This window comes from Sarcophilus harrisii, chromosome 4, assembly GCF_902635505.1.
Source record: "Sarcophilus harrisii chromosome 4, mSarHar1.11, whole genome shotgun sequence".
Lineage (NCBI taxonomy): Eukaryota > Metazoa > Chordata > Mammalia > Dasyuromorphia > Dasyuridae > Sarcophilus > Sarcophilus harrisii.
In genome coordinates, this window is record NC_045429.1 from 9324780 (window position 1) to 9338584 (window position 13805).

At 54.0% G+C, this 13805-nt stretch overlaps 1 protein-coding gene and 1 long non-coding RNA gene across 2 annotated transcripts; one reads left to right on the forward strand and one right to left on the reverse strand.

The window, feature by feature from the left end:
• Nucleotides 1–318: 318 nt before the first annotated feature.
• Nucleotides 319–5538, reverse strand: LOC116423725. The gene is made up of 3 exons (XR_004234232.1): nt 3829–5538; nt 3371–3714; nt 319–927 (listed from the first exon to the last, which is right to left on the reverse strand). It is a non-coding gene; the product is annotated as an uncharacterized LOC116423725 (long non-coding RNA).
• A 3082-nt stretch (nt 5539–8620) lies between these two features.
• DIRAS3 (DIRAS family GTPase 3) lies at nt 8621–10608 on the forward strand. The gene has a single exon (XM_031968903.1). It carries the CDS (start codon nt 9559–9561, stop codon nt 10153–10155), a length of 597 nt encoding a protein of 198 aa, XP_031824763.1. The 5' UTR covers nt 8621–9558; the 3' UTR covers nt 10156–10608.
• Nucleotides 10609–13805: the final 3197 nt, after the last annotated feature.

Genomic DNA, 13805 nt, shown 5'->3' on the forward strand with positions numbered 1-13805 from the left:
CCCGGATGGGAAGGAGGGGAGGGAGCCTTCCAGTCCCATCCAAGTCCAGATTTTGACTCTAGCTTCTGGCCTGGAGACAGAAGCTCAGAGGTGGAAGGAACCCTGGGGCAATCTAGTTCAACCAGGCCACTGCAGAGATCTGCTCTACCATCTACCCAACAGCGGTCATCCAGTCAAGTGAGTAAGTATTTATTAAGCTCCTACTGTTTGTCAGGCACCAGGCTAAGAGACAGGGGTGCAAATAAGACAAAGGGACAGTCACTACGTTCAAGGAGCTCACAGACTCCTGGGGAAGATGGGAAACTTGGTACTGCCGGAGGCGGCCCATCCCGCTGCCCATTGGCTCTGTCAGGAAGGTTTTTCAGACATTCCTGGTCCAGCCTTCAAGGCTAAACTGAATAGGTTGATTCCTTCTTTATGGGACAGTCATTCAACTATTAGAACACAGCTACTATCAAGCAGTAAACATTTATTAAATTCCTACTGCATGCCACCTGGCAGGTATCCTTCTAGAGACAAAACCAGGCCTGACCCCCAAGGACAAGGGGAGACAGTATTTGCACATCGGAGTCGATGGAACGGATTTGGGAGGAGACCTGGGAACTCACAATGAGAAAACTGCCAGCCCGGGACAGTTCAACTTAGAGTCTTGGGCAGTGGCTTAGGACACAGACACTTATCCAAGGTGATTCAGCCAGTGGGCGTTGGAGGCAGAGCTTAAATGCAGGTCTTCCTGCTGCAGGGACTAGTTCTCTAGCTGGGGCTGCCTCATGAATGATGGCTCGTTGAGAAGCCCACAGGACCTGGGTTCAAATGCTGCAGCTCACTTCACCCTCCTGGGGCTCTTTCATCTCTATAAAATCAGATGCTTGTGCCCGATGGCTCCTGATGCCTCCCAATTCTGTGTCTCTGTCTCCGAACCTTTGTCTACCAATCAAATAGAAAGTCATTTTGGAGGGGAGGCCCAGGGTTGGGAGAAGGTTTCCTGGGAGTATTGGGGATGCGTTTTGAGCCCACCAGGGAATCTAAGAGGCAGTTAAGAAAGCAAAGCATTCTAGGAAAGGGGAGGGAAACAGAAAGGGAAACTGCCTGCAAGGTAGTAGAAATGAGCAGAACAATAATAATGGGAGCGCTTGAAGATTTCCACAGCACTTCTCTCATTTGATTCATTCAATAATCCCTGGAGGTAGGCACTATTATTGTCCCCATTTTACAGATGAAGAAACTGAGGCAGACAAAGGTTAATTGATGTGCCCAGAGTCAGAGACTGGATTTGAACTTGTTTCCTAGTCCAGACCCAGGCTCTGTCCACTCAGGGACCCACCTGGCTCCAAGATAAAGAGGGGTCATGTGCCTTGGCCAGGATCACCCAGGAGGTGTCTGAGGCTGGATTTGAACACCGGCTTCCCCAACTCTCTCCATTTTATTTTGCCACAGCATATTCCCACTGGGCTGAAATCAATGGCCAGAGTTTGCATAATTATAACTTCAAATAGTGTGAATTCGAAGCCGTGCTTCCACTTTGGGAGATTCATTGTTCTCACTAAATCGGGACTGAGCTATATGTGACGGGAGGAGGGAGTCTGAAGGGGAGGCAGAAGCATATTGGGAAAGTCTTTAAATGTCAAATGGAGGCGTTTGTGTTTGATTCTACAGGAAACAATGAGGCTCAGGAGCTTTGGGAGTGTGGAAATGACTCGGTCAGACCCAAGTCTGATTCTGGCAGCTGTGGGGAGGATGGTTTGGAGAGGGGAGGCTGGAGGATGGGAGGCCAACGAAAAGGCTACTGCAGAGGTCTGGATGAAAGGCGACAAGAGGCGGCCCTGAGCAGGAGGCACCTTGCAGCGAGGCTTCGGAAGCACGGCCACTGACCCAGGCTTAGAATAGAAGGGCCTGGTGGCAAGAGGGAGCTCAAGACGACTCTTAGGAAGAGGGGAAGCTGGGGGAACCCTCAGGGAAGGCCAGACAGGCAGAAGAAGGAGAGAGACTTGGAGGAAAAGGTAAGGAGCTTCGTTTTGGCCATGATGGATTTCAGATAGTCATCAGGACATGATGCTCAGGAGAGAGCTGAGTTGGATGGAAAGACCCGGGAGCCATTGACATGGAGATGAAAATTAAGCCTCTTGGAGCTGAAGAGCTGAGAGTGAGGGAGAGAGGAGAGATAGAGACAGAGAAAGACAGAGACAGACAGACAGAGATGGAGAGAGAGACAAGAGACAGACAGAAATGGAGAAAAAGACAAGAAACAGAGATGGAGAGAGAGAGAGAGAGAGAGAGAGAGGAGAGAGGAAGGGGCAGAGGCAGCCAGAATATTTAAAGAAAATATCAAATCAAACAATTCTAATTTGGTGAATATTTATTAAGTACCTATTTTATGCCTGGCCACACACACACACACACACACACACACACACAGAAATGAAACCTGCCCTCAAGAATTTTGCATTTTACCAAGAAAGTTTACCACAAAACTGACAAGTCAATATGGCGTCATTTGGTGGTGGTGGTGGTGGTTGGTAGGGAAGTCAGTGGAGCACTAACAACTAGGGAAACACCACAAACCTCAAGAAAGCAATGGTAATTTAACTGACCCTTGAAGGGGCTCGGGATTCGAATCTGTCAGTGAGCTTTTATTGGCTACCCTAAGTTTCAGGCACTGGGCTGAGCACTGGAAATGCAGAGAAGGAAGGGTGCAGAGGAGATAGTCAATCAAGCAAGTGCAAGGGTGTAGTACCTACCATGGGTCAGACACTGCTAGGAACAAGGAAAACAGACAAAAATAAAACAGTCCCTCTCCTCAGGAACTCGGAGAGCCCAAGAGGCAGACGTGAAGGACAGCAGTAGCTAAGTGTACACATCCACAGAGTATATAGAAGTGAGTAGAAAGTCCATTCCACAAAGGTTTCTGGCAGGAGCTAGCATGGGAGTCCAGGAAACCACGAGTCAGCTTGGCTGGAACATGGAGTTTAGGATGGAGAATCATGCAAATTAAAGCTGGAAAGATGGCCTAGAACCAGAAGTCTTTGGACATCAAGCTAAAAAGTTTGTATTTTTTCCTAGAGGCAGTGGAAGCATTGAAGTTTCTTGAGTAGTCTCCAGCAGTCAGTCACATTAAAGATAAATTGGGAAGGGGAAAGACTGGCCTCAAGGAGAACAATTAGGAGGTGATAGAAATAGTCCAGAAAAGAGATAACAAGACTGTTAGCATAGCACCTGACACTTAGTAGGTGCTTAAATAAAAAGGCTGATTGATGCCAGTGAGGGCGGTAGCTCTGTGTATAAAAAGAAGGGGATGGAAGAAATAAGGTGGAGGAAGTAAAACCAGGTGTGCTGCAGCCAGCTTGGAGGCAGGTGGTGCGGGCCTTCTCACCTCAAAAGCAGGGCTTGAGTTGTTGTTTTGCTGGCTTAAACTTTTAAGATGATGGAGAAAGTGTGGCTAATGAAGATTAAACATATAAGTATGGAGCACTTTTTGGAGAGTCAGTTGTCAACAATTACCAGCATGACCCTGGTGGAAATGACACCATCAGGAAAGTGGTTGGCTCTAGTGGAGAAGCCTAGCTTGAACAGCCTCCGAGGATTCACTTCTCTGGGCCGCTGCATAGATGGTGGCGCTTCCATGCGGAGGTGTGGCGAGCATCCTGCACAGAACAGGGCATCTGGAGGCAAGGGATGGGCGTTCCAAGCGGCCCTCTGGTCCTCAACCTTCCTCCCCTGTGAAAGGAGGGAGGGAAAAGATGGTCTCATGGAATCGTGATTCTATAAGCTGTATTCTTATATGAGTATATAAAAACAAAGGACAAATTATTGGGGGGGGGGGGAATATACCAGCAGCAGCCTTCATTTAGATGATACTTGAGTTAGCCTTGAAGACCAAGGTTCCTAGAGACAGAAATGAGGAGGGCATTCATTGTCAATGCAAAAGCTCATGGAGGGAATGAAGTCCTGTGTATGAAGAATAGTCCAGAATGAAGAGATTGTCCAATTGGGAAGGAGGAGGAAAGTAGGGTACCATAATAATGGGAAGGTAGGAAGAGGACAGGTATAAATACTTCCAACAAGTGAGTCTCTGTTGGCTCCCAGAAGTCTTTGAGAATCACTAAAGTTAATAGTGTAGGGGAGTGACCGGGTCAGACCTGCCTGCATTGTAGGAAAACCACTTTGGAAGGTTTGGATTGGGGGAGATTGAAGGCAGCGAGACCAATTGGAAGCTACTATAATAGTCCTAGTCAGTGGGGATGAAGCTTTTATGCGGGTTCTGGCTACAGAGGGGGATACAAGTGCTAGAGAGGTTGTCGAAATGACAAGATTGAACAACATCCTGGAAATGGGGAGGGAGGAAGAAGAGGAAGAAAAGGATAAAAGAGGGTAAAAGATTGTGAACTCAGATGATCAAAAGTACGGCGGTGTCCTGGACAGGAACAGGAGAGTTCAGAAGAAGAGAGTCGAGAAAAAATATATATATAATAAGTTGTCTTTTGCACAGCTCGAGTTGGAGATGTTTGCAGGGTGGCCAATCTAAGATGCGTCTTCAGGCAGTTGGTGATGTGAGAATGGGGTTGAGAAGAGCAATTTAAGTACATATGAATGAATCCATTTGACCAGGAATACATTTAGAAGCTATAATGAAACTCCCAGGAACTGGTGTATTCCCTGAATAAGATCGTGCTGGGAGAGAAGAGAAAGGGGCTCTTGCTCTGCAAACACCTACAGATAATGGGCAGGAAAAGATGCTGAGCCAGGAAGGGAAGGGATAGCCAGAGGAGGAGGAAGAGGGAGAGGAAGGAGAGGGAAGTGGGATCCCAGCTATCCTGGAGGAGAGAATGGCCCACAATATCAGACAGAGCCACACATCTGGAAGGACGCCGCTGGTTGTAAGGAAGGGATCCCTGGGGACTTGGAAGGGCCCAGAGCTGGCCCAGCTTTTCCGGATTTCAGTTCCATCCTTATGCAAGAGGAGCCCAGCCTTACCGTTTGACTCCCTCCTGGGCCCAGGCCCCCCACAAAGCCAAAGACAGAGAGGCCCCTTAAATGCTGGGTTTGCAGCCCCAGGGCTGCGGGGGCTGAGGCCTAGAACGGTGGCTGGTGACCAGAAGCGCGGAGACTGAGGCTTGCGCTGCTTCTGGAGCCCGGACCCCTGGCTGCGCTGGGAATGTAACCCCCCACCCCATGAGGGCAGGGCTGCTCCCGAGGGTCGCCGGCGCCGGGCATGGTCCGGTGCCTCATCAATGCCCAGCGGCCCCTTCCCTCTGATCCCGCGGGCGCAGAATGAGGAAGCGGCCCCGGCGACCCCTGCTCAGCGAAGGGCGGCCTGGCCCAGGCCTGGAAAAGAGGGGGGGGTCTCTGGTTCTCGCCCCTCCCCAGGAGATTGGGGGGAGGGGGGTCTCTGGTTCTCGCCCCTCCCCAGGAGATTGGGGGGAGGGGGGTCTCTGGTTCTCGCCCCTCCCCAGGAGATTGGGGAGGGGTCTCTGGTTCTCGCCCCTCCCCAGGAGATTGGGGGGAGGGGGGTCTCTGGTTCTCGCCCCTCCCCAGGAGATTGGGGGGAGGGGGGTCTCTGGTTTCGCCCTCCCAGGAGTTGGGGTTCTGGTTCCGCCCTTTCCCAGGAGATTGGGGGTCTTGGTTTGCCCTCCCAGGAGTTGGGGAGGGGGTCTTCAGCCCTCCCAGGGGTGGGGGAGGGGAATCCGCTGCCCCTCCCAGAGATGGGGGGGAATTCTGGTTCGCCTCCCAGGAGGGTGGGGGGGTCTCTGTTCGCCCTCCCCAGGAGATTGGGGGGTCTCTGGTTCTCCCTCCCAGGAGATTGGAGGTCTCTGGCCTTCGCCTCCCAGGGTTGGGGGGTCTCTGTTCTCACCTCCCAGGAGTTGGGGGTCTCTTTCGCCCTTCCAGGAGAGATTGGGGGGGCCTGGCCGCCCTGGAGGTGAGGGGGGTTTGGTTCTTCCCTTCAGGAAGGGGGGGGTCCTGGTTCTTGCTCCCAGGAGGGAGGGAGGGGTGGACGGGGAGGGAGTGCTTTTCTTCCCCCCAAAGGAGGAGGAGGGGTCCCTTTTCCGCTTCTCAAGGAAGGAGGCGTGCTGTAACAGGGAGTGCTTTCTCGCTCCCCAAAGGAGGGAGCTCTAAACCCTCCCATTAACTTCTACTTGGGCTGCGCAACCTGTAACAACTGTCGAGCTGCTGCCTCCGTTTAAACCGGCATAACCTTCCACGCAAATTGCTCTAGCGGAGTGTAATTTGGAGCCCTAGCTTATTCGGATAGGGCGGGCGGGGCCCCTTCGCTTAACGCCCCCGAATTACAATGGCATCGGCACCGGCGCCCACGCCGCCGGGTTCCGGGCCGGCAGGAAGCCCTAGCACTGGAGGGCGGGCAAGGGCTCCGGTCCCTGGGCTCCCCGCCGTTGGAAAACCCCACGGAGCTGGCGAATGCCCGCGCCCCTCCCTCCAGCCCGCCCTGCCGGGCACTTGCCCCCCCTTCCCTCTCACTCCTACCCCGTCTCCCTTGCACCAACCGAATGATGGGAATTTCTTCCTTGCCCCCCGATTGCATCCCAACTCACCTGGACGCCTCCCCACCTCCCCCCCGCCCCTGCCCGCCTTCCCCAACCCACCTCCCCCCCCCCCCCCCGCCCCTCCCGCCCCCCCCCTCCGCGCCCCCCCCTGCCCCACTCATAGCTCCCCTCCTTCGCCCCCTTCCACTCCTCCTCCCCTTCCCTATCCCGCCCCCCGGCCGCCTCCCCTCCCTCCTTTCCTCCCTCCTCGGCTCCCTTCCTTCACCCTCCTCCCTCCCCTCCCTCCTCCAGCTTCCCCTTCCCTCCTCCTGGCTACCCTCTTTTGCTCCCCTACTCTCCCTCTCGCTTTTACCTCCTCCATGGCGTTTCATCCTCCCCCTCCCTTCATCTCCTCTTTCTCCTGCGCTTTCCCCCCTTGATCCCGGAACCCTCCTTCCCCAACCTTCCTCCACTTTTTCTTCTCTGATTTTTATCCTGTTCAGGTTTAGAACTTACAGCCTGCCTTTGTTGTCTCCCGGAGGCGCGGTGAACCCCTCCAACGCCGTCCCCTTTGCCTTTCTGTAGGCCCTACCCCAAAGTAGGTCCCATATAATAAAATGCTTTTGCTCCTTTCTCCCTCTTCCTATCTGCCCCTGGTCCCTCCTCTGGTCCCTCTTCCCAGAAAGTCCATTTTAAGAAGAATGTTTGAGCCAGACAGTGTTCGTTCCTTTCCAAACTTTACTCCTGATTCAGGAGACTTTTCCCACCATTCCCCCGGTGAATCTTGCTCCCTCCTCCCCTTATAACCTTTCTTTTGGGTGTTACCTTCCCCCACTGGAAGGTAAACTTTCTGAGGGCAAGACCTGTCTTTCTTTTTCCTTATATTCATATTCTTGGCACCTAATACAGTGCTTGGCATATAGTAAGTGCTTAATAAATGCTTCTTGAGCCGACTATGTGCTAGGCACTGTGCTGAGTGCTAGTATTACAAATGCAAGCACTTAACTTTCATTTTTACAAAGTACTTTCTGTACATGATCTCATTTGGTTCTCAAAACAATCTCGGAGTTTGGATGTTTCTTCAAAACTCCCTATTGCTGACAAGGAAACTGAGGTTGGGAAGTTAAATGCCTTGTCTAGGGTCACATAGCCAGCCCGTGTCATTGGCATAACTTGAATTCAGGTCTCTGAGCTCCGGTGCTGCCTTTAGTCCTGCCTTCTCTCAGTCCCTCACCTCTTGCTTTCCTTGGCTTCCTTCAAGATTCTGAAGCTCAGCTGCTCTAAGAAAGCTTTCTGTTTCCCTCCTCTTCTGCTTTTTTGCAGATTGCTTTCCATCTCCTCTGAAACTGTCTCCTAGGTGCTTTGGGTTTGCCATCAGGGATGTTCAGGAGCATTCATAGTTACATAGAGATCCCCTCAGTCTCCAGATTGCGAGATTATTTATATTGTTTGCTCTGTGTTGATTTTGTTAACTATTTCCCAATTATGCCTTTTAGTCTGGCGCTGTCTATTCTCTGCCAGGCTGTGAGGCTGAGATGGCCCGCAGGCTGTGGGGTAGCTCAGCAGTCTGTGCTTTCTTCTCCAGTGGAATGGAAGCTTCTTGAAGGCAGAGATCATGCACTTGCCTGTCTCTGCATCATCAGCTTGCCACAGGATGCTGAATAAATACATCCTTGTTTACTACCTTCCACCGTTTGACTAGCTCACTGATTTTGCTTTCTAAGTACAATATGATGCAGGAACCATAGGGACCACTCTGCTCCCTGGACCTGGGAATCTCAGGACTGTGGAAGTCTGAGACTCAGGATCTGAGGGCTTCGGGATTGCCCAGATCAGGAGAGGCAGAGGTGTTGCTTAATCTCACCACCCTCCCTCCTGAAGACAATGCACACTTCTAAGGAAGGAACTTTGCATTTGATATTTATGTTCCCAGTGCTTAGTAACATGTCTGACCCAGAGAGATCGCCCACTAAATGCTTGTTGATTGTCTGGGGTTGCGGTGGGGGGCCTGGGCCTTAGAAATGTGGAGTTCATCTGTAGAGACTGTGGGGGGGGGGAGTGGGATCTGCAAGAGAAAATGGTGGAAGCCTTGTCTGGCAGGAGCTTAGGAAGCAGGGGGAGGAGGGAGGGAGGGAGGGAGGGAAAGAAAGGGAAATCTCTCCCTGCAAATCTTCCATCTTGCCCCTCAGCTGATGTGGGCTGGGTGCTTCCATCTTGCCCCTCAGCTGATGTGGAGCTGAGTGCTTCCATCTTGCCCCTCAGATGATGTGGAGCTGGGTGGCTGGAGGGAGGGGAAGGTGACTGGCCAGCCTGCCCGGAGATTGGGGGGGGGGTATACACTAAGCCGCGTCTGAGGGATTGATATTAGATCAATGATCTCAAGCTGCAGGGAACTCCTAAGTCATCCAGTCCCAAAGCCCCACGTCGTGATCAGGAAACTGAGTTTCAGGGAGGATAAACCCTTTGCCCAAGGTCACACAGCCAGTGGAAGAGCCGAGGTCTGAATCCTCTGCCTCCGGATCTAGCCCTCTCTTCCTCCATGATCCGGGCTCCCAGCCCCCCCCCCTCCCCACCGGCCCCCTCTTCCCCACACCCCAGGGTCCACAGCTACAACGGCTATTGGGGATGGGAGATTGGCAAAGCTGGGGAGAGGGGAGGGGGCAGGTCCTAAATGACATCCATGAGCCAGTTCCCCCCCCTCCTAAACCCGCCATCCCTTTAAGATGCCTGTTTATGCCGTTTTGGCTTTTTTCCGGGGGGAGGGGGCTCAGAACTCGCTGGTGGGAGGGGGGGCTCCGTCAGGGGCAGATGATAGGACAAGTTTGAGTGAGCGATTGCCTCTCTCCGTTCGTCTCCTCCTCCCCGCCCGTCTCGTCGCTTCCCCACTGGCCAGGTAAACACCGAAGCTGAGTGGGCAAAGCTGCCCCCCTCCCCGCCGTGCCCCACCCCCGAGTGGAGATTGCAGCCAGCATCCTCTCTCTCACTCCGGGCTCGCCTGCTCAGCGCACAGCAGCAGGGTAGCGGCGGCGGCGGCGGCAGCTGTTCTCACTCCCTCCCTCCAGCTCCCAGCCGAGCTTCCGAGATGCCGGAGCAGAGCAACGACTACCGGGTGGTGGTGTTCGGGGCCGCCGGAGTCGGCAAGAGTTCGCTGGTGCTGAGGTTCGTGCGGGGCACTTTCCGGGACACCTACGTGCCCACCATCGAGGACACCTACCGCCAAGTCATCTGCTGCGAGAAGAGCGTCTGCACCCTCCAGATCACCGACACAACAGGTAGTCACCAGTTCCCGGCCATGCAGAGGCTGTCCATCTCCAAGGGGCACGCCTTCATCTTGGTCTACTCCGTCACCAGCAAGCAGTCCCTGGAAGACCTGCTGCCCATCTACGAGCAGATCCGCCAGATCAAAGGCGACGTGCAGAAGGTGCCCATCATGCTGGTGGGCAACAAGACCGACGAGGACCAGCGGGAGCTGCAGGCCAGCGAGGGGGAGGCCCTGGCCAACAAGTGGAACTGCTCCTTCATGGAGACCTCGGCCAAGAACAACTCCAACGTGCAGGAGCTCTTCGAGGAGCTGCTCAACCTGGAGAAGAGGAGGCCCGTGTGTCTACAGGTGGACGGCAAGAAAGCCAAGGCGCCCACCCGCGCCGCCCGCCTGCGAGGCAAGTGCTGTCTCATGTGAGCCCGGGGGGGGCACCCAGCAGGGCCCCTCGCTTTCCTTGCATGGTGTCTGTCGTAGGGGCCCGGACCGCTCCTCCCTGTCGGAAAGTGTCACCCCAGCATTCGCGATTTGGTCGATGAGGAATCTCAGCTCGTGGTTCGCGCTCTGAAACCGCCGCCGCCACCGCCGCCACCGCCGCCACCACCACAAATGGGTACGAACTCATGTCCTCTGGGGGTGGGGGGGAAAGAAATCCCAAAATGTCACCCAGACCTTAAACGTTTTATTCGAGGGGGAGGGATCCGTGACTCGACTGACCAAAAAGAAATTCGGGAAAATCCCCACGACCTCCGGCATTGACTGTGTCGAAGCATTCTGAACTTTGAAGAAAAATTCGCCCCCAAACCCCGCAAATTTGACTCCAAAGTCCGGGACGTGTTTTGAATAATGTCATAGCCCCCCCCCCCCCGCCTTGATAAAGCCACGAGCCCCATTGGTTTTAAGCGTCGGCGATTGTTTGCTCGACATCCCCTAACTCGCCTAGGCTGCAGAGACCCCTTCGGCGCCCCATCTTCCCCATTCACCTGGCGAAATTGGCTCTCAAGTCCGAAGACCACACCAGAATCCAGGCGGCTGCGCTCGCTCGACGGTAGCTACGGGGGTGGAGGGGGTGAGACTCGCTTACCAAAGAGGGGCTAGATGTTCAGAAATAAAGTTCCCCGCGTCCGTGTGTGTGTCCGTGTGTCTGTGTGTCCGTGTGTCGCTCAGCAGCTTCGGAGGCATGTGCCAGTGATTCCCGAATAAGTGTGACTTAATAAAGCTCCCCTTGCATGGAATCGCCCGTGGACTCGTGTGGTTTTTCTCGACAGCGTGGGACTTCGCTGCATTTGCCAGGGGAGCCCTGAAAAGAGACCTGGCTCGGGGCCCGAGGCAGGATCTCGGGGAGGGAGGGAGGGAGGGAGGGAGCGGGGAGGGCGGGCGGGCGGGAGCGAGCCCCCCTCTCCCTCTGGCGATTGGGATCTGAGCGGATCTCGCGGGCCCCTGCAATGCAGGGGTGGCTCGGCTCCCTCCTACCCCTCCGGCCGGCGGTCCCGACCGGGCCGAGCCGGAGGCAGCGGCCCGCACGGCGCTCTGGGAAAGCCGGCTCCGACGCGGGCGGCCGGGGCACAAACACTCCTCCGGAGTTCATCCGCTTCCGCACTCTACTTTTCAGAGAAGGAAACTAAGTCCCGCCTGCCCCCGCGTACGGGCAGCTGGTGAGTAGCCGAGCCCCTCCGGGCCGCAGCCCCCGCCCCCGCCCCAGCTCCGTTTACACCTCAGTCCCTCAGAAAAACCAGCTCGGTCCCGACTCCCCGAAAACGCCTCTGAGCGAGCGCCCTGGCGGCGGCGCGGCAATAACAACAGCGAGCAGCCTGGTCCTGGGAGTCCGGACGGCACCTGCAGCCTCCAAAGTGCTTTCGGGAGCCGAAAGCGCTTGCTGCAGCGCTCCGTGGCCTCTCCCGGAGGCAGGTGGGCGCGCGGGCTACCTTAAGGGGGCTACCTTAAGAGAAGCAGCGCACCAGGATGGCCAGAGAACAGGCCTCCCTCAGAGACAGGCAGCCCCGCGTTTAAGTCCCTCTGACACAAACCGGCGGGGTGACCCTGGGCCCCTCGGGTCCCTGCCCGGGGCCTCGAGCCACTGGGGGAGACGGAGTTCTCCCACCGGGAGTTCCCCTGGTCAGGGAAAGCACAGATCTGCTTCCAAAAACTAAACGACAGTTTCACTGGGGAGGAAGGGATGGGGATGTGGAGGGGGGAGGGAAAGGGAGGGCAGATTCCCTTGGATTTGGAGGACTGGCTGGGAGCGGGATCCCATAAATCTCCTAAGGAAAAGAAGCATCAGCCAATTACTCCATATTTCTTAGCCCCCACTTTCTGCCAGGCACCGTGCTAAGTAACGGGGATTGGAAAAAAGGCAGCGCTCAGGGGGACCCATGGGGGAGGCAACAGGCAAATCATGACATTTTTTAAAAGCTGTAGACGGGAGAAAGTGGGAATCAGCAGCAGAGGGAAAGCTGGAGCATTAAATGCCTTCATTAGCCTTCATTAGCATTAAGGGAGACCAGAAAAGCTTCCCATAGAATGTGGGATGGTAGTTGGGACCAGAGCAAACAGGGAAGCAGAAATGGGGGGAGGGGGGAGGCAGCCACAGAAACTGCTGGAAGCAGAAACTCTCTCATTGGAGGAACAGCCGGGAAGCCAGGTCACTTGATCAGAGATGGGGAGGGGGGGGGAGGGGGGGGAATATGGGAGAGGGCAGTCTGTAAAAAGACTGAGGAAGATGGGAAAAATGGGGGGGGGGATTAGGGAATGAATACCAAACAGAGCATTTTGCACTTGGCCCTGCAGGCGTTAGGAACCACTAGGGTTTTTTGAGTAGGGAAGTGGTCAGACCTGTCCTTTAGGAAAATCACGTCAGTGGGGAGGGTAAACTGGAGGGAGGAGAGACTTCAGGCAAGCAGACCCCTGCCCCCCTCCTCCCCAAATGACCCAGCAGACATTGTTGCCATGATCCAGGCAGAGGAGATGATCTGGGTCTGTGCAGGGGAGGGGCTGTGAAGAAAGAGGGCCTTTATGACAGATATTGCAAGTTTTGGCAATCAATTGAATATAAGGGAAAGAAGCTTGGACCCCAGGAGGAACCCTCAAAGTGCAGAAACATCAAAGAAGTAAATTTTTTCTGTAACTTTTTAACAAAGGAAAAATTTAGCCCCCAACCCCTTCTCCCAGAATTCTACAAGGCACCTCCCCCGTGAAGCTTCCCTGTCCCTCCCAATTGTCAGTGAGCCCTCCTCACTCCAGTTTTCCCACAGTTCTTTGAGCTCCCTTTTGTTCCTTTCTTCCATCACCTGGAACCATTTGCTATCCCCCTGTAAAATGTAAGCTCACTGAAGGCAAGAATGGTTTCCCTGGTAAATCTGTAGCCCAGCATTTAATACCACACCTTTTTAATCTAGTGACTTTCTTGATGTGGGGATCTCCCCTATGGGGACTCACTGGGCAATTCATTTGGAGTTTATCAGAAAATCTTAGGATTGCCACCGAAAGGCTTAACTCGTTTGTCCAGAGTCACCCAACCAGTGTGCACCAGTCTAAGTTTGACCCCCGGTGTCTTCTGGACTCCAGATGGTTCTCTGTCCACTCTAGCAAGCTACCATCCCCAGTAAGTGTTTGTTGAGTGAATTCCAGACACCACATGTGACTGTTTCTTCCCTTCTCTTAGCAGTGTTGGGTTCTTTCCCAATTTGGAAGGAAAAGGAAGAGAAAACCAGCATTTAGCACCTCTTATGTGCCAGCAACTGTGCCAAGTGCTTTTTCCAAATAAAGTTATTCAAATAATATGGAAAGACTCCACCAACTTTGAGATAGTTGCCTATTATTATTATTATCATCAATTATTATACTCTGGGTCTCCTTATCATGCCTAAGCTGGAAATGCAATGGCTATTGATGGTCCGATCCCAATATTGATCTGCCCAGAAGCTCTGATCTGCTCCGTTTCTGACCTGAGCCAGTTCTTCCCTTTGACTTATCATGTTAATGCCAAATTGTGGCCATATCCGATGGGCTTAAACCCTACTGCAGCTCAGAACTACTGAACTCAAGCAATCGACCGGTCCTTAACCTGCCTA